The sequence below is a fragment of the Myotis yumanensis genome, unplaced genomic scaffold (assembly GCF_028538775.1).
Source record: "Myotis yumanensis isolate MYYU_CA2020_CCGP unplaced genomic scaffold, mMyoYum1.0.hap1 SCAF_13, whole genome shotgun sequence".
Taxonomy (NCBI): domain Eukaryota; kingdom Metazoa; phylum Chordata; class Mammalia; order Chiroptera; family Vespertilionidae; genus Myotis; species Myotis yumanensis.
Window position 1 is genome coordinate 41,667,268 of NW_027223764.1, and position 25,851 is coordinate 41,693,118.

At 44.5% G+C, this 25,851-nt stretch overlaps 2 protein-coding genes across 9 annotated transcripts in view; one reads left to right on the top strand and one right to left on the bottom strand.

Annotated features, from left to right (window-relative positions):
* LRRC20 (leucine rich repeat containing 20) overlaps nt 1-1,057 on the bottom strand; it is a 54,857-nt gene extending 53,800 nt beyond the window's left edge. For all 8 annotated transcript variants that reach the window (XR_011473589.1, XR_011473588.1, XR_011473586.1 and 5 more), the window contains exon 1: nt 447-1,057. The gene's annotated coding sequence lies outside the window, so the exon portion shown is untranslated. The remainder of the gene's footprint in view (nt 1-446) is intronic.
* Nucleotides 661-25,177, top strand: EIF4EBP2 (eukaryotic translation initiation factor 4E binding protein 2). Its single transcript, XM_070432911.1, has 3 exons — nt 661-1,062; nt 17,580-17,765; nt 18,741-25,177. The coding sequence occupies exons 1-3, from the start codon at nt 918-920 to the stop codon at nt 18,770-18,772; spliced, it is 363 nt and encodes a 120-aa protein (XP_070289012.1). The 5' UTR covers nt 661-917; the 3' UTR covers nt 18,773-25,177.
* Nucleotides 25,178-25,851: the final 674 nt, after the last annotated feature.

Genomic DNA, 25,851 nt, shown 5'->3' on the forward strand with positions numbered 1-25,851 from the left:
AACCATGGGGTATGGGGAAAATGCTCTAACCAACGGAACTACACTGCCGGGCCTCTGTGCTTCCGTTTCTTAACCTCTAACTCAATAGTCATCCTTGTAATATGGGTGGTTATTAATCTCTTTTTTTCATGTTTATTTGTTGCATTATGTGTGTATACAGAGACTGTCTGTAGTCTAGAAGGACACACAATAAACTGGTACCAGTGGTTCCCCCTGGAAAGGGGAATTTGGAAACTGGGAGACCGTGATACCATAAACCTTTCTGCTCTGATTTGTGCTTCAATATATCATGCATACATTGCCTGCCTACATTTATTATTGAGCAATTAAAAAAGTAAAACTACACTTTCGTTTAGATGGTTAGGAATCAGAAGTCAGCTCAAGTAAAGTAGTGCTAACCGACAATTAAAACAAACAAAGAAACCAGAAAAGTTTTCCGTGCCTACCTTCGCGGGACTCACAAACACTTCGCACAGGTCCCATCCCGCTCACCTCCGGCCGGGGCGGCGGCCAAGTGTCCCCGACCCCGCCCCCTTGTCGCCGAGGTCCCGCCCACGTTAACGTCACTTCCGGAAGGATCGCTTCCCCGAACTCCCTCTGGCTCCCGCCTTCACCCGCTTCCGGTCGTCGTCGCCGCTGCTGCCGCTGCTCCTGCTGCTGAGGCTGCTGGCGGAGGCCGGAGAACCAGGCGGCGGCGGCGGCGGCGGCTGAGAGGGCGGCGGCGGGAGCGGAGCGGGACGAGGGAACGAGAGGAAGCCTGAGAGGAGCGAGCGGAGCGCACCGAGCCCCGCCCGCCCTTTCGCGCGCCAGGGCTGCCGGAGGAGCCCGAGCCCCCAGCCGCCGCCGCCGCCGCTGCCGCCGCCGCCCGCCTGCCTGCCCTCCCGCCGCACAAAGCCCGAGATCCCGCGCCCAGAGCCATGTCCTCGTCCGCCGGCAGCGGCCACCAGCCCAGCCAGAGCCGTGCCATCCCCACCCGCACCGTGCCCATCAGCGACGCCGCGCAGCTACCTCATGACTATTGCACCACGCCCGGGGGGACGCTCTTCTCCACCACACCGGGAGGTGAGCGACCCCCGACCCCCGGCACCCTCCGGCCCACCGCTCCCGGAGCCTGCAGCCCGCTGCCTCCGCCCTGTCTCCCCAGCCTCCCGCCACGGTCCTTTAACTCAGGGCGTGTCCGCGCTGGGCCGCTGGCTGGGGCCAACCGGCCCGACCCAACCTGCCCCGCTCCTCCAAAGCCCCGTGGGACTGCTTTCGGGAACCTTAACTTCGCGTTCTCTCGCGCTCGCAGCTCCATTGAGCGCGCGCCCACTCTGGAAACGTGGCTCTTCTTGGCAAAAAAAAAAAAAAAAGCCCTTGTTCCCGCTTCGTGGCACTCGACCTAGTTTTCTCCCCCTTCTCCGACTCCTCCCGGGCACACTCGCCTGCACTCGGCCTTGTACCCGTTCTGCATCGCCTCTGCCTCTTGCGCGTTGTGCATTTGTGCACATTCATACTTGGCTTTGGAGCTGTCTGCTAGGCCTTTAAAGAAAGGAAGTTGGGGAGAGGAATTCGCTCCCGGGACCCGGCGACGACTTGTTTGGCTGCTTTTAGAACGCCAGGAGTAGGCTGGAATGCGGCGTTTGGAAGCCTCGCCCAGCTTATCCTGCTTTGACAGCATTGTTTACTTTGCGGACGAGGCCCCACGGGCGGGGGGAGTCCCGGGCTGGAGGACAGAGTGATGATAAAGGAACGGCTCGAGTGATAGCCGAGGGAAAGGAGGTGGGAGTGGTGGGGCGCTGGCAGCCGTCAGCGGGTAGGGTTTGGGCAGCGACGGGCTTGGAGCTAGAATGAAGAGGCCGTGGTTAAGGGGGCGCCCTGGTCCGTGGGATGGCTTGATTTTGAGGAAGGGGTTAGTGCAGAGGGAGGTTCCCGGGCATTGCTTTCCAAAGATACGACCAGGAACTGTTTACGAGGAAGAACACTGGGGTAGAGGTGAAGCCTGAAATTGGTCAGGGGAAAAGGGAGCTCAAAGGTTGTGCGTCTCCTGACTGCGCTGCTCTCCAAAGGGAGGAGACTGGAAAGAGATCTTGAGGGACCTCACTGAAGGGGACGGTGCTTCATTTTTATGCATTTTTAACTTCGGAACGTTGCCTTCTTTTGGTGATGGGGTGGGTGCCTTGTCACTAGAGGGTTGGGACTGTGCTGGCAGCCCCCGCGGCCTCCAGGATTGCTGGATCGCTCCCGGAGGCTGGGCTCACCAGTGGTGCTACACCCAAGCCCGCTCAGTTAGGCCTTGGTGATCCTTGAATTCGTTGCACAATAGAAGGGACCTTAGAGTAAGAAGACATCCTTGCCAACAAGGGATAAAAATCTGGGAGGAGAGTTCTGCAGAGGAATCTAGCCAGGCTCTAGCTAGGGGGAGGGGTGGCTGGCTCGGAAGACTTTAAAATGACCTGGCCCAGAGAAGTTCATGCGTGGAGAGCTGAGTTTAAGGAAGTTTTAACTGCAAAGCAGTGGAGTTTCTTAGCGAGGTGGTCTTAGCTCATTGGAGAAACCTCCTTCCTGACCTGATCAGTTTAAGGCCAGCCCCTGAACATGTTGAGACCTCACTTTTTAATTGTGAAAGATTTTGGTGGAGCAGAATCTGCTCCAAACAGTGTCGTCTGAAACTTGAACTGACAGCTTTTAAGGAATGGGATATTGTTTTCTGAGGTGATGGAAAGGAATTTATAACGTAGAGAATTCTGTGGGGTCAGTAAATGCCTCTGCTTCCAGTAGTTCAGAAGATAAGTCATGGTAATAATGGCAACTCAACTGTTTTTGTTCGGGGGAAGGAATTAAACTTTTAGCTCTATAGCAGTGACTTTTCAACTCTTTTCATCTCATGGCACACATAACCTAATTACTAAAATCTGCAGTATACCAAAAAATATTTTTTGCGGATCTGACAAAAATTGATGTAATTTTGATTCATGCACACCGGATGGCTGTCGTCATTTTTATTTGACAATCTAAGGGAAAAGAGGTCAGCGCCCCTGACTAGTCAGGTATTGCATGTTTTTAAAATTCTTGTGGCACATCCGTTGAAAAATCACTGATGTAGTAATCATTATTCCCCTGAGGGAAAGGCACAGAGGGTCGCCCTTTTGGCATATTTCAAAGAGCCAAGCTACCATGCTTTTAAAAAAAGGGCATGGTCTTTAGGCTTTGCTTTAAAGATAGAATCCAGTCTAGTAGTTTGGATTAGTTCCTAAAATGCTTGGGAAGATTCTGCCAAGAATACTGATTCATTTACCCAACACACTTTCTCAAATATCATTGAACCTGTCTCCAGATAGTCTCTACACACACAGTTGTTGTTGTTTGTTTTCCAGATTTAAATACTTGTCATGTTAGCTCATCTATTATATTAAGCCTGTATTCATTGGTAGACACATCCTGATCTTTGGATTTTTAACACGAAGACTTACATAATGTGTTTAGAGGATATGGCACTGTTGTGATTGGATTTAGTCACTATTTTATAGCAGTTAATGCAGTGCAGTTGAGATGTTTAATACTTATTGATTTAATTTCCCCTTTGGGAATTTTCTGCCCTCATGGTTTGTTCATTTCTCTTGTTACATTCCTCTGTTCCCTCCACCCCCCCCCCCCACCCCCCCATGTAATTTTATTTCCCACAACCAGGGTAAGACTGTTGTTTTTTGGTCTCCTCCAGACACCTGAATTAATGTGGTTAGGTATCTTGGAGGTGAGTTTTGTGGGCCCAGTGCAGTGCTTTGCACAAAGGAGGACTACAGACAAAAGTAGGAAAGGCAATTCTTGCTCTGCATAGTGTTAAAATATTTTTTTTTAATCCTCATCCAAGGATAGGTTTTTGTTGATTTTAGAGAGGGGAAGGGAAAGAGTGAGAGAGACAGACACATCAATGTTTTACATCGATCAGCTGCCTCCCTTATGCCATCCTGGGTATGTGCCCTGACCTGAATGGAACCCGTGACCTTTCAGTGCACAAGACACTGCTCCCACCAACGGAGCCACACTGGCCAGGCTGAATGGTCTTAAAATCTTGGTGGGTATTGAGGATGGAAATGGTTTTTAGTTCTAGAACTAAATACTTGTACAGAGTTAAGTGCTAACATATATTTCAGACTTGAAAACATTTAGAAAAATTAGAGTCAGTCAGTAGGCTTGTCCTGGAAGTCTATTTACTGGGAAGGAAGGGGATTAGCATTTCCTGTCTCAGACTTGGAGACATATACATGTCAGAGCATTCCAGGATAATGGTGTTGAATGCCCTAAATCAGGGGTCCTCAAACTACGCACATGCAAATACAAATATTGTATTTGTTCCCGTTTTTTTTAAAAAATATATTTTATTGATTTTTTACAGAGAGGAAGGGAGAGGGATAGAGAGTTAGAAACATCGATGAGAGAGAAACATCCATCAGCTGCCTCCTGCACATCTACTGGGGATATGCCCGAAACCAAGGTACATGCCCTTGACCGGAATCGAACCTGGGACCTTTCAGTCCGCAGGCCGACGCGCTATCCACTGAGCCAAACCGGTTTCGGCACCATTTTGTTTTTTTTTACTTCAAAATAAGATATGTGCAGTGTGCATAGGAATTTGTTCATAGTTTTTTTAAAAACTATAGTCCGGCCCTCCAACGGTCTGAGGGACAGTGAACTGGCCCCCTGTTTAAAAAGTTTGAGGACCCCTGCCCTAAATGATCAGACTGGGCAGGGACTTTCACAACGCAGTGACCTTAACTATCTCCATCTCTCCCCTCTTGAGTTCTTTATTCATTGATTTCTCAAAATTGCTTTCCTGCGGTTTGAGAAATGAGAGGTGGGTGAAAACACACTTGCTGTAATCTCTTAGATTTCTCATGTTGCCTTTTCATTATTAGGGAAGAGAACAATTTTTGTTGAATAAATTAAAAGAAAAAATGCCCTTGGGTTTTATTTTATTTTGGTTCTTTGAGAAGCTACTTCTAGCCTCAATGGAAGGTAAAGTTATTATTTGGCTTCACTCTCACAATACTGGTTAGCTGAGAGAAACTGAGGCCCTGAGAAATTTAAGTAACTCGTTAGTGAGTGCCATACTGCTAATTAATGGCAGTGGGTAGCCTCAAATTTAGTGTCCTATCCCTATCCCAGTTTTCTCCTCCTATCATAAGATGCTTATTTTGCTGAAAAAGGAAGTTTTCAGACATTTAAAGAAACTTTTCTACCTCTGGAATGCTAGCTAATGCAATTTTTTCTGCTACCTTATTCCTTTTATAAATTCTGAACTGTCTCCTTCAGGGAGGCTTGTGCTCTGGGAAATAAGCAGAAATATAGACACTTCTTTTAGCCTTTCTTTCTGCCTTTTTTCCCTGCATAACAGCCTCATCAGCTGTGGAAAAATATGCTGTTGCCATAACAAGAGCACCAGAGAGGAACTAACTATGATGGCCTGAAATCTTGTTCATGCCTTTACTCTTTCTCTCTGCCAAAGTTGTTATTGGTTCACTGGGCCAGAATTACCTGAAGGCCATTGGAAGGGTCAGTAAACCAAGGAGAAGGCGGAAAGAAGGGGAAAGAATCTGTTCAGATTGTTAATAAAATAAGAGAACTTTGGGGGAATCCTGAGTTTTAATCTGGTTTCTTAGGAGAGATGAATAGAGCTGTGTGTGTAGATATGGGGAAGGAAGGGCAGTTTCTGACTGTTGTAAAATTTCTAATTCAGTGACCTTGGGCTGAGTTTATTCTAGGCCAAAAACTTCTGACCAACAAATGAGCTCTGGTTCTCTAGCTTTCGTTAATTTACAAAAGGGCTTTCATTATTACATGTGAGAAGTGCATGAAAAATATGAAAGGTGTCAATCATTTTGCCTTGTATTCAAGGAAGATGGCATTTACTTATCTCAGAGTAACACAATTTAACATGTGTTGCCACTCCATAGGAGAGTCAGCTTTAGTCTCACATTCATCAGTAGCCAAAGGATATATTAAAGAAGATGTACTTTATTTTTTTTATGTTGGGTTCATTTTTGCTGATGAGAAACTGAATTCTGAGCCTGGAGAAAGGAGTAAGCAAGTCCTCATCCTGAAGGTACTCAGCAGTGCTTTAAGCCAGGTGCATTCTGGCAAGGGAAGACAGGGCTCTTACAAGTTGGGGTTGCAGCGTGCAGGACAGACCTGTGCAACGTGGAGTGTCTAATAGGAAGGATGAAAAGGGACGAATCTGAAAACTAGCTCTCCCAGGGGTTATTTAGCAAAGACTTTGAGGACTGGAGTCTTAGGGACAATTTTATAGTAGGGGTTATTGCATGGCTTACAGACACAAGCTAGTTCACCTGGTTGGAGAAGAAGGGAGCCCTAGCAGGAGAATAGTTGCTTGGTAAAAATGGCAGAACTTTTTCAGGACTTCAGAAGAACAAATTAATATTTAAAAGATTTTTGTTGCTCCATTATACTAGGACAAAAGTCAATTGAGACTTTCAGTCATTCAACTTATTGAATAGATGAAGCCTAGGTTATCATTTTCAATTTTTTTAAAAATATGGTTTTGGCCGAAACCGGTTTTGCTCAGTGGATAGAGCGTCGGCCTGCGGACTGAAAGGTCCCAGGTTCGATTCCGGTCAAGGGCATGTACCTGGGTTGTGGGCACATCCCATGTAGGAGATGTGCAGGAGGCAGCTGATGGATGTTTCTCTCTCATCGATGTTTCTGACTCTCTATCTCTCTCCCTTCCTCTCTGTAAAAAAATCAATAAAATATATTAAAAAAATATATATGGTTCTGTTGATTTCACAGAGAGAAAGGGAGAGGTAGAGAGAGAATCGTTTGGCTGCCTCCAACATGTCCCCTACTGGGGATTGAGCTTGCAATCCAGGCATGTGCCCTGACAGAAATCGAACCCGTGACTTCCTGGTTCATAGGTTGATGTTCAACCACTGAGCCACACTGGCCAGGCTGGTTTTTTTATTTTTAATAAGATGTGCCTAAGAGGAGTGAACTTGGGAGGAAAGCACATTGTTGGAGTGAAAGCCAGACTTGAATCTGAGTACTCTCCCCATACCAATAGCAGTGATCCTTCATTAGTTATTAGCATTACAGACAGGCTGAGCCACAACATCTGTGAAATCTAGTCCAAAGAATGGATCCAGATTGCAGTTGGATCCCAACCAGCATTTCCTGCAGTTAGGGCCTGGCATTTTTTGTAGAGAAAATTTATTTCAAGATGAATGTTCAAGCCTAAACAGAAGTGGACATACTTTGATATACTTTATTTTGACCCAGATTTTCTGATGGTCAGGGCTAGATAGACTTAAAATCAGATGACATTTAAGATTAATTTGTGGTTCATATACCATTTTGGACCTGGTTCTAGCTGAAAAGATCATTTGTTTCTATTCATTCTTTGCAGCCAAGACTCAAGAGAACCAAACCATACTTGCTTAGAGGACCTCACTTATTTATGTTGATTTCCAAACTCCTGTGTCACTGTGATCTCCACAAGTACTTTTAACTTCTCTGGATATTAGTTTCTTCACCTGTAAAATAACAGGCTTCCTGCGTGCAGATGCTCTCTAAGGCCTCTTTTAACACTGGACCTTCTGAATAGGAGCATAGTCATCGTCAAGTTCCCTTTCAGCCGAGGTGTGTGTTCTGTTATGGCAGTGTCCTAAGTGATTGGGCAGGGAGCCATCCTTCGACCTTAATATCTTCGAAATCTTTACTCCGGGAAGTTATTGAGACTTGGAGTTAGTCAAAAGACAGTAGGATTGGCTTTACAGAAACCGTGGATGTTTTCCATTTGCCACAATAATTTTGGTCGTACACTAAGTTAGTAGATCCTGAGTCTCCCATTGTTCTTTTGTTGATGTAAAAATTGTCCCTTTCTTGGTTTTGTTGGCAGTGAGGAATTTCATGGTTGCACACACTGAAGTGGGCTGGCCACCATCAGCCTCCCTGGAGGATACTGAATTAGGCAGCTTTTAGTTTCCTCTGCGTTATCTGGCGTAGAGCTTTTAAGAGTCTTTTTCCTCCAGAGCCTCCATGAAGAACAGATGTTTAAAACTGAAGTTTGTTCAGAAATGTGCTTTAATCAGTCAAACACAGGCTTTTATCACCCTCCCAAGTTGAAGGAATGAAAAGCAGAGAAAACAACTTTCTTTATAAGTCCTTTCTGTATTTTCACTTCTGATTTTCCCTTATTGGGGGTTAGGGGAGGTCGAATTCCTTTAGTTAGAAGCACTTTGCTGCTTGTTCATCTTTATTTCTGATCTTTTGGTGGGCCCTTACATGAGGCACAGATGGAGAATTGTTGAGAATTCCTAATGGAATACTAGGGTTACTTGACAAGTGCTTTGTTTCTTTTTAATTCAGTTTCTAGTTTTGAAGGATACTGTCCTTCCTCATGGCCTTGGCCGCCTTAGCAGTGCCAGTCTGTTGTGTGTATGTTTATATTTACAAGTACTTTGGAGTCACCTTGGTTTGTTGGTTTGTTTGTTTTTCAATTCCTTGTAGGGTTTTTGTTGTTGCTGTTTTTTTACGCTGTCTCTTGATCTTAAAATTTTTTGTGGGGCAGAGGGGTAGGCTTTAAACAGTGGAAATTTATTTTCACATATTTGGAAGGTAGAAGTCTGAAATCAAGTTTATTTTTTATAGCGTTGGAATATACATAACATAAAATTTACCATTTTAACCATTTTTAAGTGTACAATTCCATGGCATTGAGTATATTCACATTGTTTTGCAATAATCTCCACCATACATCTCCAGGACTTTTTCAGCTTCCCAAACAGAAACTTCATACCCATTAAATAATAACTTCCCATTGTCCACCCACTCTCAGCTCCTGGCAACCACGATTCTGTCACCTGTTTTTATGAATTTGACTACTCTTTGTAATTTATATAAATAGTCATTTAATAATTGTCCTTTTGTGACTGACTTGTTTGAGTTAGCATAATGTCTTCAAAATTCATGCTTTCACCCTTTTATTTTTCTTTTACATTTATTTTTTATACCTATGAAAGTAAGGTTTGTATTATTAGGCTAATAACATAGAGCAGCATCATGCCCCATCCTCTCTAATGTCCATTTCCACTCCCCAGAGAAACCATTTTAAACTGTTAGCTGTTTCTTCTAGTGTTTACTCTGGATTTCTGAATAAAGGATTTAATGCTATTTCTCCAATTGTGTTTTTTTGTTTTGTTTTTTTTTATTAACAGTTCCCTACTTTGGAAGAGGAGGATATACCCTTCTCCCAATATATATATACTTCTACCGCCCAACCTCCTAATTTAAATTTTAACCCATTTTGGTTGAATTAATAGTTATTTAATTTAAGTAAATAGTAAACACAGTTGGTTTCTAATCTAATAGTATTCCATCTTCTATGCTGCCCCAGATGTCCTCATTTTTTTAATGGCAGTGTGCAGGCCCCAGGATGTACACCATGACAAATCTATAGCTTCCCCAGTTTTTATTCTAGTGGGCATCTGACCCAGTTCTGGCCAAATGAGATGTAGGGGGAAGTTGGCTAGGGTTTTCTGGGGAAGATTTTCCTCTTCAGTGGAGACAGTCCCCTGAGGAAGGCCCCGTTTGACTCCACACTCTCCCTTCTGGCCTGGGGCATTTTGTATGAGGGTGTAGGTCCATCTCAGCCTTCTTGGAGGGTTTTGTCACCATCTTATTGAAGCTATGCAATTTGGGCAACTTACATTTCTGTTCTGTGCTCTCTATTTGCATGAGTGTGTGCTTAATTCTGATTCTGGAAGCAGCCTTAGTTAAACAGAATTTATGATGGGGACTCTGTGAAAGTAGAGTTAACTGCTACCTTGTCAGCCATGTTACAGTGGACATTCCCTAGGTCAGTGGTCAGCAAACTGCGGCTCTCGAGCCACATGCGGCTCTTTGGCCCCTTGAGTATGGCTCTTCCACAAAATACCATGTGCGGGTGCGCACGTACAGTGCGATTGAAACTTCGTGGCCCATGCACAGAAGTCGGTATTTTGTGGAAAAGCCACACTCAAGGGGCCAAAGAGCCGCATGTGGCTCACGAGCCGCAGTTTGCCGACCACTGCCCTAGGTGGTTTTATTTCAAGTTACACAATTTCTCAGGTACATAGCTTAATGCTTAGATTATCACTTAAACTAAGCCACTTGGCTTTGGAAGAGGCCCTTAGACTGCAATGACTTTGTTTCTGTATTAACCATCTTGGCAAGCATAATTTTGGGCCTCATTCATTGGCCTTTTTGTTCTCTGCCATTTGAAAAATCACTAGTTTTTAGATCAACTGGTAGAGAAGCTCTTTTTCTACTCTCCTCCATCAAAGGGACTTGGTTTCACTGTCATGTTTGTTTGTAATGTCAGCATCAAGAACATGCTGGCTTTATCCTAATATCTGGTCACCAAGGGATAAAGAAATTTTATAAATATCTAATGCTAACCCTAGATCTAAAAGTTTCTGTTTTTTCTGAAATCCAGACATGAAAACTAAAGTAATACATGCACATTTTATTTTATTTTAAACACTAGAGGCCCAGTGCGCGGATTCGTGCACCGGTGGGGTCCCTTGGCCTGGCCTGCACCCTCTTGTAATCCAGGACCCCTTGGAGGATGTGGGACTGCTGGTTTCTGCCCGGTCTCTGCCCGCCAGGCCGAGGGACCCTGGCCTCTAGTATGCATATAAGATCTTTGGTTAATCTCTTCCTGCCCTCCCTCCTCCCCACTTCCCTCTGAGATTCATCAGTCTGTTCCATGTTTCCATGCCTATGCATTGAGCATCAGCCCCCTGGTGGTCAGTGCGCATCACAGCTACCAATCGAACAGTTGCTTAGGCGCGCGTGCGCGCGCGTGCGTGTGTGTGTGTGTGTGTGTGTGTGTGTGTGTATTTTACTGATTTCAGAGAGGAAGGGGGAGAGAGAGAGAGAGAGAGAGAGAGAGAGAAACATTAGTGATGAGAGAGAATCATTGATCGGCTGCCTGCTGCACGCCCTACACTGGGGATCGAGCCCGCAACCCAGGCATGTGCCCTGACCAGGAATGGAACCATGACCTCCTGGTTCATAGGTCGATGGTCAACTACTGAGCCATGCCAGCCGGGCAGCCAGGCAATACTTGCACATTTTGAAAACATAATAGAAAAAAGAAAAGTCAAACTGAAGAGAAGTACATAAAATGCAAAGTAAAATGTCAGTAGACAACTGCTTTTAATAGTTTCTATTTATAGTGCTTTTATTGGTTACCACTGTTACTATATACCACAATTTCTTACGTTCTTAACATTAGATAATACCAATAACTCCCAATGAAAGATAAGGAATCTAGGATACTTTCATTACTTTCTACCTCATTTCTCCTCCCCTCTCAGTTTACCACATTTTATGTCCACACAAAACTTGTACATGAATGTTTGTAGGAGCATTATTCAAAATGAAAACAACCCAGATATCCATCAACTGATAAAATGATATATACCTACAATAGAATGTTATTTGGCAATAAAAAATAAAGTACTGATAAATGCTAAGCATGGATGAACCCTGATAATATTATGCAAGTAAAAGAAGCAGTCATGAAAGACCACATATGATTCCATTGATATGAAATGTCCAGAACAGGCAAATCTATAGAGGCAGAAAACAATTCCTAGGACTGGAAGAGATTGGAAGAAAATGGGAAGGGACTGCTAAATGTGTGTGGGTTATCTTCTGAGGATGATGCCAGTGTTCGAAAATTGATTGTGGAGATGGTTGCACAATTCTATGGATGTACTAAAACTTTGAGTGAATGAATTATATGTGACATATATCGACAAAGTTGTAAAAAATGTATCTTATCACCAATGCAGTCATAGAAGTTCTTCGAAGTTTCTCTTATACCTCACACATATAGGTAGAATCTCTATTACTTATTTCCTAGTTGATTCAATCATAGTTTTTAATGCATATGTTATTGCTAATATGTAATCCTATCTAATAATAGACAAACATGGTAATTAACCATACCTCTGCTACGCTTCCCATTGGCTAATCAGCAGGATATGCAAATTAACTGCCAACAAAGATGGCGGCCGGCAGCCATGCAGCTGAAGTGAACATGAGGCTTGCTTGCTCTAGCAATGGAGGAAGCCAAGATTCCCTGCCTGCTGTGGCCCAGCTCTGAGCTCCAGTCTAAGCAACAATGTTGCAATTATAGAAGCTAAACAAACCCCAGATACCTGCTTTCAGCCGGCAACGGCCTCAGAGCTGGAGCCGGCTCTCAGCTCTAGTGACAGCTATAGAAGGTAAATAAATCCCAGAAAAAAAAAAAAAGAGGCTGGGAGCTTCAGTTGCCCGCCATCCTGAAAACGGCCCTCAGCCCCTCACCCAGGCTGGCCAGGCACCCCAGTGGGGACCCCCACCCTGAAGGGGGTGTGACCAGCTGCAAACAGCCATCAGCCCATCATCCAGGCTGGCCAGGGACCCAAGCGGGACCCCCACCCTGATCCGGATCACCCTTCAGGGCAAACCAGCCGGCCCCCACCTGTGTACCAGGCCTCTATCCTATATAGAAAAAGGGTAATATGCAAACTGACCCTAACAGCAGAAAGACTGGGAATGACTGGTCACTATGACACACACTGACCACCAGGGGGCAGATGCTCAATGCAGGAGCTGCCCTCTGGTGGTCAGGGCGCTCTCACAGGGGGGAGCTCTGCTCAGCCACAAGCCAGGCTGATGGCTGCCAGTACAGCAGTGGTGGTAGGAGCCTCTCTTGCCTCCTCAGCAGCGCTAAGGATTTCTGACTGCAGCTTAGGTCTGCTCCCCGCTGACAAATGGACATCCCCTGAGGGCTGCCAGGCTACCAGAGGGATGTCTGATTGCCATCTTGGGCCCAATCCCCCGGGGAGCAGGCCTAAGCCAGCAAGTGGTCACCCCCAAGGGGTCCCAGACTGCGAGAGGGCATAGGCCGGGCTGAGGGACCCCCTACCCCTGAGTGCACAAATTTTTGTGCACCGGGCCTCTAGTTTAGAAATAGAAAGCTTACTTTTATCCCATGCTTTTTTCTAACACTTCATCTCCAGTTTCTACGCTTGGTGTATTGCAGAAGTGAGAGTAATCTTGTTCTGACTTGCAAATTTAATGTTGGTAAGAACATTTCAAAGTGAAACCTCACTTCTCTGAAACTTAGTAGTGACAACAAAAGTGGGGGTGACACAACAGATATGCAAAGTCCATCCACTAAATTTCCTTCTCTTAAGCACATCACCGATTTTCAAACCCAATAGATGAGAAGCTTCAAGTCTGAATGGGTGAAGGGTGCATTATAGGTAGAATCTTGCCACACATACCCCTTCAGATGTTCAGATGTTGAAGCCTTAACCCAAAATGTGACGATATTTGGAGATGGGGCTTTTGAGAGGTTATTAGAATAGGTCAGGAGGGCCCTCCTGGTGGGATTAGTGTCTCTGTCATGCTGGCACCTCGATCTTGGATTGCCAAGAACTGTAAGAGAATAAGTTTCTGTTTAAGCGATGCCTTCTATGGTATTTTGATGTGGCAGCCCACGCTGACTAAGACATGGGGAAAAGGCAAAGTTCTTAGCCTAACAGTCGGGGAGGAGACAAACTATAGAGGGAGGGACCTAAGTACAACCTTGGCAATCGTAGTGTAAGGAAAATAAAGAGCTTCAATTGAATAAACTCTGAGCCTTCCTAGGATGCAACCTAATATAAAAAATGATTTTCATAATAATGACCCTGATTCATCAAGGAAGGGTTGAATTGTCCGTTTAAGATAGTAAAATGTTTTAAATCCATATGAGAAAAATTTTCATCCAAAATAACTAAAATTATTCACTTTTTGAAAGTTGAACTGTTTTCTGCTATCCAAAATGACTTATAATATCCAGATGCCTTTTTGAGTTGTTATTATAATTTTTATTTTTAATGTCTTTATTGATTTTTAGAGAGAGAAGAAAGGAGAGGGAGAGAGAGAGAAACATCGATTGGCTGCCTCTGGTATTGTCTAGGACCGAACCCTAAAACTGGGCATGTGCCCTGACCAGGAATTGAGCCATGACCTCCAGGTTCATAGGTCGACATTCAACCACTGAGCCACATCGGCCAGGCCCTATTCACATAATTTTAAAAATGGTACATTTCTCTGTCATGTTAGAAGAAGTACAAATATTAGATAATTTATAAAATGTATAAGTAATCAGGCCTTGCCGAACTAGAAAACAAAACAAAAAACTGCCTCCACCACTTCCCCTTATCCTGTCGTGAAAAGCAGTGCTTCAGGGCAAATGATTGGTATAAACTGCTTGCTATACCATGTGCTGTTTACCTGTTATTTATATTAAGTAATATATCCTTCTATCCCTTTCACTTTAGGCAGCTCACTCCCGCTCTTGGAGATCATAGTGACTGTGAGGTAGACTGGAAAGAGGGTTGGACTGGGAGTCAGGAGACTACAGGGTCAGTTCAGATTGTGCCTCTGGTTAGCTCTATGGCTTTAAGTCATTTTTCTGAGTCTCAGCATCATCTGTTAAAAATGATCTCTTTTGTCCCTTCCCTCCCTCTCTCACTAATTATTTGATATTTCATCTATTCTTAAAGCACTGTTACCAGGGTTGTGGAAGAAGGATGATGTTGGGTTCTTAACTTTAATGAACTCATGAATGATTGGGGAACTTGAAAAAAAATACTGATTTCCAGGTTCTAATCCCAAGGATTCGAATTCAATTGGAATGTTTTTTTAACAAGCATCCCAGAAGATTCTGATACAGATATCTTCAAAAATGCTGTCTTCGTAGGTTCCAAGTATGGCACAGTATTTTCCTTAGTAGTTTATTAAGGAGAGGCTGAGAGCCAGGTATTTCATTTTCACTTTTTATAAACTATAAATATGATTGTGTGTGCAGTATAGTTGCAACAGAACTAGACAGTAAAAAAGAAAGTTGATATCCTTTGGAGTTGGTTTGAAAGCCATAAAGGTGACTAATTTGTAGTATTATTGAGAAGATAGTATGTTTAGTACTTAATTTTGATTGTTAAAGCAAGGATGGAGGGGGTGGAGGGTAGAGTCTCTATTGGCCACTCACTTCCTCACATAGTTTGACTCTTTCTAGTCAAAAGGAAATTATTTATTAGCATTGGCATAACAGTGTCATGGTACTACCGCAGCTATTAATCGCAAGGAAATTATTGAGTTTGTAATTCATTTCCCAACTATTTAATGTTGGTATTACTTATTTAGATTAAATATTTATTTCTTTCCTTTTCTGGGAAAACTCCAGAGTTTTTATTCCTCTTGCAGTAAATACCTTGCTTTCCCCCCCACTTGCTTCCTTATGTTTCAAGTAGATTGGTTAGCTGTATATTTGTTCTTCCGTTTCCCAGGATATAGCTTGTCACATGTTATTTGAGGAAATCTGCCTGAATCAAACTCTCCTTATTATAATACTAGAGGCCCAGTGCACGGGATTCGTGTGCTGGTGGGGGCATGGCCTGTGGGGATCGGCCGCTGTGGGAGCACCACTCATCCTGGTCAGCTGAGTGGCGCTCCCACTCTGGGAGCACACTGACCACTAGGGGGCAGCTCCCGTATTGAACGTCTTCCCCCTGCTGGTCAGTGCACATCATAGCAACTAGTCAACCGGTCGTTCTGATCGTTCCGCCGTTCAGTCTCTGGGCTTTTATTATATAGGATAGGATGGCAGTATTCTTTCTTTTTACATGGGAATCTAAAAGCATTTGCATTCTGCTTTTTGTAGTATTTACATTCTAGCTCTTTAAACAGTGACTTTGCACAGTTTTACTTTTATATAATATTAGAGGCCTATTGCACGAAATTCGTGCATGGGTAGGGTCCCTATGCCTGGCCAGTGATCAAGACTGATCTGTGGAGTGACCAGCAGGGTGATTGGGGGCCCCTGCTGGCACCTGCCCTGGCCGGCCTGGCGCCGCCTGCTTGCCGGCCCTGTCCTCCACCACTGCAGGTCACCTACCTCTGTGGGCAACTGGTGGGGCGATTGGGGGCCCCTGCTGGCACCCACCTTGGCTGTCCTGAGGCCTGTGGGCTGGGGGCTGCTCCTGCATTGAGCGTCTGCCCCCTGGTGATCAGTGCATGTCATAGCGACCTGTCATTCCACCAGTCGTTCCGTGGTTTGGTCAATTTGCATATTAGGCTTTAATTATATAGGATTGCCTTCAACTGGATGCCTAACCCTCCAAAGCAGGTTTTTCTTTCCTGGGTTTAAGCCTAGTATGAGCGAGAAACCTCCACATGACTACACCCTTTGTTACTTGGGCAGGGATGGCTAGTATGCTGGGCTGCCCCTCCCCTTTCCACCTTATCCATTCAGTAGACTTCACTCAAGGTCACCACATCTTTCCTCCTGAGCTTGCTGTAGTCTTAGAATCAGCAGCAGAGCTCAGGCATCCACTACATTAGGTCAACATTAGGCACTTGTAAATGGACAGCAGCAGGTTTTCTTAACTGTTTCTCAGGTAAAGTGCACTCTTCCGAACTATCTATATATATAAAAGCCTAAGTGACCGTTAGGACTGGAACGACCGGTTGCTATGATGTGCACTGACCACCAGGTGGTCATTGCGCTCCCACATCGGAAGCGCTGCTCAGCCAGAAGCTGGGCTCATGGCTGGAGAGCACAGCTGCAGTGGTGCAAGCCTCTCCTGCCTCCATGGCAGTGCTACCAAGTGGCACGGTGGCAGCAGGACCGGAATGAGCGAGAGTGGCGCCCGGCCCCTGGCTCTGACTCCTTCCTGGCCACCTGCTGCTTCCTGCACTGCTACATCCCCTGAGGGGTCCCGGATTGTGAGAGGGCGCAGGCCAGGCTGAGGGACCCCACCGGTGCACACATCCATGCACCAGGCCTCTAATAATAAAATATTCTGGTAGCACTTAACTGGTAAGCAGACTGGTTTGTCAGTTTCAGCTTCTGTACTATAGTTCTGTCTGGAAAACATGTCTCTCTCAGTGCCTTTACCTTAAAGGTGGCCATCTATCTATTGGTTATTCTTTCACATACTTGTTTATAACTTTATTTAAAACTTTTTTTGAAGATCTATGTAATGATTAGGTCAGATATAAATAAGTCATGGCCCTGGCATAAGGAATTCATAGTCTTTAGAGGTGCAAATAGATTAAACAAGAGTCCTATAATAGTTCATGCATATTGAGTAAGATGGGGGGGAAAGAACATCTTTAAAAAAAAAAAAAAGGCCCTGGCTGGGTAGCTCAGTTGGTTAGAGCGCCATTTTGAGTTCAATCTGCAGTGGGGGCACATACAAGAATACAAGAAGCAACCAATGAAATGAATGCATAAATAAATGGACCAGTAAAATTGATGTAAGCTTTGTAAAGGAAGTGATGTTGAAACTGAAGCTTGAAGGGTAAATAGGGAATTTCCCCAGCTGGAGAGAAGGAAAAGGCATTCCAGATAGCCAAGAGACCTGGGAAGTTCAAGCTAACCCCTGTAAAATCCTTAAGGGTTAGAATTAGTTGGGATTTAAAATAAATTCCTGGGTATTATTATATGTTGATAACCCCTTAATTTGTTTCAAACTCTGTCCAACGATGTTTTCCAGGAACCCGAATCATTTATGATCGAAAGTTTCTGTTGGATCGTCGAAATTCTCCCATGGCTCAGACCCCACCCTGCCATCTGCCCAATATCCCAGGAGTCACCAGCCCTGGCACCTTAATCGAAGACTCCAAAGTAGAAGTAAACAATTTGAACAACCTGAACAATCATGACAGAAAGCATGCAGTTGGTAAGAGAATGCTGGTATTGGGGTCCAGGAGGGTGACCCTAGAAATCTGAATGTCAGTTGTGGGTTGGAAAATGTTGATGCTTCACTTATAACTAATGGTCAGTTAATTATATGTCTCTAAGTTCTCCCTCCCCACTACCCTCACCAAAGTTAATTGAAATGTTATGGAAACCCTAAGTTCCAAATAAGCATCAAATTTCATCTAGTGGGTGCAGAGGGGAAAAAAATCAGGGAACTTGGGCTCTATGCGACTAGGGAAAACACAAAAAAACAAAACTGTTTAACCATTTGTAGACCATAAGCAGGTATAGACGCAAGCGGGGGATCTTTTTTAATTAAATTCAAAATATTGTGGCAGTTAACTGGTTAATAGTCCCCATTTCTAGCTTGTGGGGGAAAGCAATAGGTTTTTCCTCCCGTTTTCTAGGACTGCCTAAAATATTTAAACAAACAGCCCCTACACACACACAGTTAGTAATGAGTCCTTGCTGTCTCTGGAAGCAGAAGAGGGAGGTTGAAACAGCCAGCTCCTGAAGTCCACCTCAGGTTGCACTCCGTGACCCCTGTACATGAGCCGGCATTCTGCCTCCTCAAATTCCAAATGAGTTTTTAATGGACAAAGTGTCAATTCAAAGCAGGGCCAAAGTTCAAAACTTCCAGAAGAGTGTGCTGATGTTATGGATGGCAAGAAGCAACCCAGGATTCCTGTGTGGTCAACCCGTAGATAAAGGGACACTGGGAAGGTTTTCACTTCCATCCTTTTCTCAAATGCTCCTTCCCATTGGTGATGTGATTGCCATTCTTTTTTTCTCCCCCAAGATTAAAAAGCCAAAGCAAAGCCGAATAATTGTTTTAAGGCAGCAGAGAATTGGACTGTTTGAATTAATTTTTTACCCTCGTGCAGAGGGAATGGCAATGAAAGCTGTTTTGCTTTTCCTCTTTGTGTAAGACTTTTCATCTTTTCATTCCAACTAGGGGATGATGCTCAGTTTGAGATGGACATCTAACTGTCCTGCAAGGATCAGAAGAATAGCAGCGACGCTGATACCTGTGTGTGTACCTGATTTGGCCAATAGGATCAACAATGAAAACACAGAAGAGGCAGTACCAGCAGTCCCCATTGCAGTGCCCCTCCTCTTCCTCTGGGTGCCAAATGATGCGAAGAAGAGCTTCATCTGACTATTTCCTCTTCCTGCTTCTGTTCCCTTTCCCACTTAGATTAGATTGAAGGCCCATGGCGTATTTCTGTAGAATTAAGCAGCCCACAAAGGAAAACAGTTGAATTCTGGCTTCCTTAGTCATTTTTGTATTGAGATACACCCCCCCTCTCCAATTAAAAAAAAAAATCCCAAATCACATATCAACCTACCAACAATTGCTGGCTTCCAGGAAAGTCTGGGCAAGCGCTACAGAGGTTTGCTGGGTTCAGCATTGTTCATGTTCTTGTCCTGTGTCTCCTGCCTGTCTTCCACCAATGGTTCAGTGCTACAACAGTCTGGTTTGGGGTCTTCAAAACCAGAGGGAAATAAACAAGAAAAGAGCTGCTCTCTCTTGTCCCTTAAGGTGTTTGTCCCTGGGGCCAGCACAGGTTGTACAACTCTGGTAGCACTACCTGTGACACTGTTCTGAGGTCTGCTTCCCCTCCATCCTCTGGGAGGAATGCCTTCTGTCTTTGGTATAATAGTTTCTCTTTCCATTCCTTTACTTAGCACATGTGTGCAAGCATTTTTAAACTCTACATGAGGGGGTCGTCAGTAACCAGCTGTTCTTTCCTCCTCTCCTATTCCTCCCTTCTTGCATCATGTTGCTTGCAGTCCTATTGTACTCTGAGCATCCACATGATTTCAGAGATAGAGCACTTTGGATAAGGCCTGATCATAGTACTTAAGCATGATTTTGGAAGAACCTTGGCCCATTTGAGTCACTAGTCTTAGTTGTCATTGTTTTTTTTTAATCCAATGAGCATTGTAATATTATCGCAGGCTGCAGTTTTTTATATTTTTAAAGATGACTTCCAGAATGCCCTTAGAAAAACTAAATGTTTTTCCTTTGTGGACCTGCTTTATTTGGCTGCTGAGATAGATAAGCATGGGCTTCAAAATGTGTTCCTCCCCATTTTCTTGCTTTCCCTTTGTACTCTGAATTTTCCCTTTCTTTCCCTTCCTCTCTCTCTCTCCCTCCTTTTTCTCTGCCAGGCCATGTTTCAAATATACATCAAAGATACCTCAAGTGTTGGTATCTGATAATATCTGTCACTCCTCTTATCTGAGGAGTGACCTTTTATTTTTTAAGATGACTACAGACCTATTTTTAGATATGTTTTCAGTAAATTCTGAACAGCAACTTTTAAATCACATCTTCCAGTGTTAGGAAGGTGAGAAATGTCTGTAGGCATGTCTGCTGTTCCATGTCACCATCCTTTGTTTCCTGCAGTCCCTGAGGCGCGCTTTCCTTCTCCTCCTAGTTTTGGGTGTGCATGCTTGGCGTTTGTAGTGGGTGGGTGGTAAAGCTGGACCGTTCTGCCTTGTGGGTTGTTCATGAAAGCCTCCTTCTTCTCCCTTACCCTTTGCTCTGTCATTCCCTCTGCTCCCTAGCCACCCCCCTGACTATTGACTGGCACAGTAATCCCAGGAGAGTGACTCAGTCCCTCTTAGAAAGACTAATGCCTCTGTCCCCTCATAGAAAGACAAGTAGCCTCTGATATCCTGGGAATTTCTGGTTGGATTTGGTGCCCTGAATCATCTATTGAGATCACTGCCTAGGGTGAGAGTAACGGGCTAGTTGGCTAAGAAAGAAAGCTGTTTGTTTTTCTTTTGAACTATGAAAAGACCCTGTGTGCAAATACATCTTAGACAAAAGAGGGAGGCTGTCCAAGGAACTTCGTTCTGCTTTCTGCTATAAAATGTGAATAGTTCACAAAGTGAAACCTTTTGTGATGGTTGATGTCTCAGGAATAAGCTGGACCTCCAAAGTTTTGGAGATGCTTTCAGTCTCAGAAGCTGATGATCAGAAAAGTATTGTTTGTTTACTGTATCCCTGTTCCGATTTTAATTAAACTCCAGATTTCGCTTTACATTCTCTTGGAAATCTCAAGTTACACTGTCATTTGCTTAAGAAGCTGGCTTAGGACGTCTTTGTCCCTGGAGTATGATTCTTGAGGAGTGAAGATTTCGTTCTCCATACCCTGGCCTTGGCGTCTGAGGAATCCGACTCAACTACAGCTGGCCAGTCTGTCAGTGAGCAGAAGAGTATCCCCTTCCTCACCTTTATTGTTGCTCAGAAACCTCAGCTGCCTCTTCGAGCAGTGGGGAATGGAACTAAAACATGCCAGCTTGAGTAGTATAAGATACAATTTTCCCCCTTGTTTGACAACTTGGGGAAGCTCTGCACGGGCCCCCTAATTAGAAGCCGTGTTTCTAGTATTCCTGGGAGTGTCGGCTCCTCTGCAAGGACGTCCTTACTGCTGGGCGAACTTCTTTCCTGGAGTCCACTGCCACTAGAAATGCTTTGACTTCATTAATGGGTATCTTAAAGATGATTTCACAAGGCAACATAAAATTCCAACAGGTGACACCTTTGTGCCAAGCCTCTGAATCGTTTTCAGGGCAAGCAGAATCCGGTAGGTGGCTTACTTCTGCATGTTTGAAAGGAAACTCAGAGATAAATCCCTGAATGAACTATCTATCCTGACGTTTCCTTGGGGAGGGAACATCCTTAGGGTGCCATTTGAGTGAAACGGTTCTTAAAATCTTAGTGATCATTTGTATTTTTCTTTTAAGAGGGAACCGTGTTTCTGTACTTCTGGTGACAGTCCATCTTAATGACGATGACCTCTTTCTCCAAATTCCTGCAGGAGATATGCATCGCCGTGGTTCTCCGTTCTTTTATGGTGTGGTTTCTTTAGCTCACCACTTCCTCATTCTGTATAAATACTTACCAAATTCTCAGGAGCGCAGAGTAGAGAAACTGGCTTCTGGGTATTAGGCTGCCAAGCCAAGCGTTCTGTCCTTCCACTTCTGTTATCTATTGCTGCGTAACTCCCCCAAACTCAAACTCTTAAAAAGGCAACCATCACCTGTCAGTTTCTATAGGTTTGGAATTTGGAAACAGCTTAGCATCGTGGTTCTGGCACAAGGGTCTTAGGAAGTTGCAGTCCTAGATGTTGGCAGGGTCTGCAGTTGTCTGGGGCTGGAGAATCTACTTCTGAGCTCTCTCTTTGTGGTTGTTGGCAGAATGTCTCAGTTTCCCCACATGCGAGTCTCTGTGTAGAATATTGTGAGTGTCCACACACCATGGCCGCTGGCTTCCCCCTGAGTGAGTGATCTGGGGGAAGAAGGGGCAGGGAGGAATTTGCAGTGCCTTTTATGACAGTTTTTGAAAGCACACACCTTCACTTGTTATTCTGTTCCTTAGGAACAAGCCACTAAGCCCAGCCTGCACTCAAGGGGAGAAATAGACCCCTACCTACTGTACAGGGCAATATCAAAGGATTTGTGGATATATCTTCAAACCACCTCACCCCTAACAGGATGAAACCAGGCCAAAAGGAGTGGGGGTTAGGTTTAAACTAAATGATATATTGAGAGAGATGTTGCTACTGAGAACAGTTTTCTGAGATGTGTTATCACCAAACCGGGATAGAAGACAGATTATTTCCTGAAAGCTACCTGCTAGTTTTGAGGGGTGGCGGGAAATGGCAGCTCCCAGGAGAGCATAATTCATATACACTTGCCTGGCTAACAGCAGCCCAAAGATGCTACTTTGCAAGTCCCTAAAAATTCAATACCACTTGCTATCCCCTCGAGCCAGGAATTGGGTCTGTGTAGCTGATCCGCTAAAGCTGACAATCGGAGTTAGGGTTTCTAGCAAAGAGAGCAAATGTGAGGTAGATGTTGGATTACTGAGCTGAAGAAAAGTAATATAAGAACTCATCGTGTATGGATTTACACTCTGCCTCTTACCAACATTTTCTTATCTGTAGCCCGGCTTGCTCTAGAGTTCAGATTCAGGGTGAAATAGATGATGGCATCTGAACCAGGCCCACCAGAGTCGATGCTTAACACCTGGTCTTCAGCTGCACCAGCTGAAACACCTGGGTCAGGTGTCACCCAAGGGGCTACTCGTCAAAGTAGGGAACATCTGGGAATTAGAAATGTCAGTGCTTGATTGTCCTTTAAGTTCAGTATTACAAGTTAACTCGTGTGCCCACTTATGGAAATGGTTTTTTAAAGAGAACCAGTCTTGTCTTCACTCTTGCGAGAAACTTGGGTGAGGTTTGTCAGTTCGACGCATTCTTAGGGAATGTCTGCTGTGTGTTTGTGGCACCCGTGCCCGACCAAGTTTATAGAGGTTTCAGACATCTCGAAGATGCAGATTCTCATATGGATTTACACTCTGCCTCTTACCAACATTTTCTTACCTGTAGCCCTGCTTGCTTTAGTGTAGGCTTGAAGAAAAGCATTGTTACTGAGGCAGCTATAAGAAACAGCCATTTCTTCCCAAAGAAAGGAACTCATCTTTAAGGCACCTTCAAATTATGCTTTTCCTTCTGATTTTAAGGTGGAGTCAACCTAGACAGTGTTTTATTTATCAGCTCTTAGGGACTCTCAGAACTTACCTTCCCAGTTCAAACATTTCCGTTAGGATGTACCCGCTGGCTTTGTGTGGGTTTCATCCCAGAGCCCATCATTCGCCAGTATGTATTGAGCATATGCTTTGAATCAAGGCCACTGGTGCAAGGGACTCATCTTGGCAGTAATATCCCAGAAACTGAACCTTTTTCTATTCTCCCATCTTGGCTCCTCAATGGGGTATCGAGCATCTCGGCTGCTGAGCCAGGGCCCTCAGCCCCTTGTATATCTCTTTAAAGAGGAGGCCCAGTGCCTTTATTTGGGTCAGAACTTTCCCTTCTTGGCATGTTTCTGGACTACATGCATACCGGCAGCTATTGATAAATCTGCGAAACTCAATCACTCACCTGTGACCTCTGGGAGGGGAGTAGTATTTGTTTTAAAAAGGCATTGTTTCTTTGGGAGGGCAGTTTCTGTCTGGACTAGAAGGGGGTGCAGTTATCACACATACTTCCTTCGCCCCAAAGTTCTTTACCTTTCAGCTTTCAATAAAAGATGAAAACAGATTTGGAGGCAGTTCTTTAGAATGCTTGTCACCCAGGGGGATTTCCTGTTCTAGTAATCATTTTCCAGTTGAGTATTGGAGTTTCCTTGAGGCAAGCTCCCAGAAGTTTTTTACTGAAGACTAAGGATGATTGATACATACCTATTTTTTCAAACAATCATTCATGTCACCTTTCTCAGCTTCTGGAATGCACATTTCTTTGTGCTGGTCCTGGAAGTTGATACCTTTTGGGAAAGCTTAGATTTAGGAGGTCTTTCAAGGTCTTGTTCACATGGTCTGTGGTTTCTCTTTGCCTAACCTCTGCCTGAAGCCCTGGCAGACCATACTGTACATGCTGATAGAAAATATTATGAAGATGAAAATACATTTTCGGGAGTATTTAAACTCTTAACTCTGCCACCTTTCTATGAGTGGGAGGCGGGCTGAGAGATGCTGCAATGCTTGATAATCATTTAGCCATGCTGAAATTTGCAACGGGAACTCTTGTCGGTGCTTAAAACCAGAATTCCTGGACACTTCAAACTTGGAGAATTCCATGAATCTAGCACAGAGTAGCCATACTTGCCCATTGCCATCCCTTTCTCTCCATCTTAATCTTTAAAAAGGAAAAAAAAAAGGCAAAGCCCCAGCCAAGGGTAATTTTTACTTGAAACCAGGAGAGTGGGGGAGGAACACTGTAGAGATAAGGGGCGAGCTGTCCGGTCAGCCATCCTGCTCCTGCTGCGAGTCCAAATCACTGAGTACTGTGAGCCAGTGCCTTTCCTTCACCTGAAGATGGAGCCCGTCTCCCTCCCTCGGTGAGGAAACCCTGTGCTACCCAGGGTAAACCTTAGAGAAGGTGGCTTAGAGAGCCCGGTGGACACTCACATATTCCGTGTCCATTTTAAGCATCTTTAAAATATTTTAGACATTCAAAAATGCCCTTCCCTGTCTTAGCGACACCAGTGGCCCAATTCCATCCATTCTGAATGGAAAGCAGAGACTGCCAGTTCTTCCTTTGATCGTCCCTTCATCCCCTTGATGTGGCTGACCCTGACCCCTCATCCATTTCACTGTCATGGATGGATAGCAGAGGGCACCATGTAGTCCTGAGGCAGTCTCAGGACTGTGTGATTCTGTGATCAGTTGTTTTGGGTTTGGGTTTTTTGGTGGTTTTTTTTTTTTTTTTTTTGTCTAATTGTCCTTTCAAACCAGCAGGTGTTTGGAAATTAGTGAAAAAATAAATTCTCACCAATGGTTGCTGTTACAGTTAAATCAATAAAGATCTTGGATATCAACTTGGTGTTCTATTTAATTTTTTAAGTTTTCAGGTGAAATCCTGTTGGTTTCACATTCTGGGAGTCTTGGCTGATGAGGGAGATGGACAAAGGCAGTTGTCCACTTCATGTGTCTGTTCTCGCACTTAGGGAGCGCCAACTTTGTCCATCTACTCTGTATGTGCAGGGAGCGCCGACTTTGTCCATCTACCCTGTATGTGCAGGGAGTGCCGACTTCGTCCATCTACCTACCCTGTATGTGCAGGGAGCGCTGACTTCGTCCATCTGGCCCTGTATGTGCAAGGCGGTGATGGGTCCCTTCCTGCAGCAGCTTGGAGGCGAAGGTGTACATGCTGGGGCTGGATGTACAAGAAAACTAGGTGCCAACCATGAGGAAGCCCAAACAGCTCTTGCTGAAGAGGGCTGCCTCTGCCTCTCAGCACTTGTTAGGAATCCATCATATCTGATGTCTTAAAATAGACCAGGCTGTGCTGCATAGCAGCGGATTCCTTGCTATTATTAATCCAGTGAGGCTCACACATTAGTATTGAGAACAAGTATTCTTTCATGTTTCAGATGCAGTGAAGTCTGCTGAATAAAACCAGACTTAAGATGTGTTCCCGTCAGAACAGCCTAGAGCAGCGGTCGCCAACCAGTGGTCTGTGGGCTACTACTGGTGGTCCGAGAGGTCCGAA

Excerpts from the sequence above, each read along its gene's own strand:
- EIF4EBP2 (XM_070432911.1), top strand. The coding sequence starts at position 918 with ATGTCCTCGTCCGCCGGCAGCGGCCACCAGCCCAGCCAGAGCCGTGCC. Across the intron at positions 1,063-17,579 it reads CTTCTCCACCACACCGGGAG|GAACCCGAATCATTTATGAT; the intron begins GTGAGCGACCCC and ends GATGTTTTCCAG. Across the intron at positions 17,766-18,740 it reads TGACAGAAAGCATGCAGTTG|GGGATGATGCTCAGTTTGAG; the intron begins GTAAGAGAATGC and ends CATTCCAACTAG.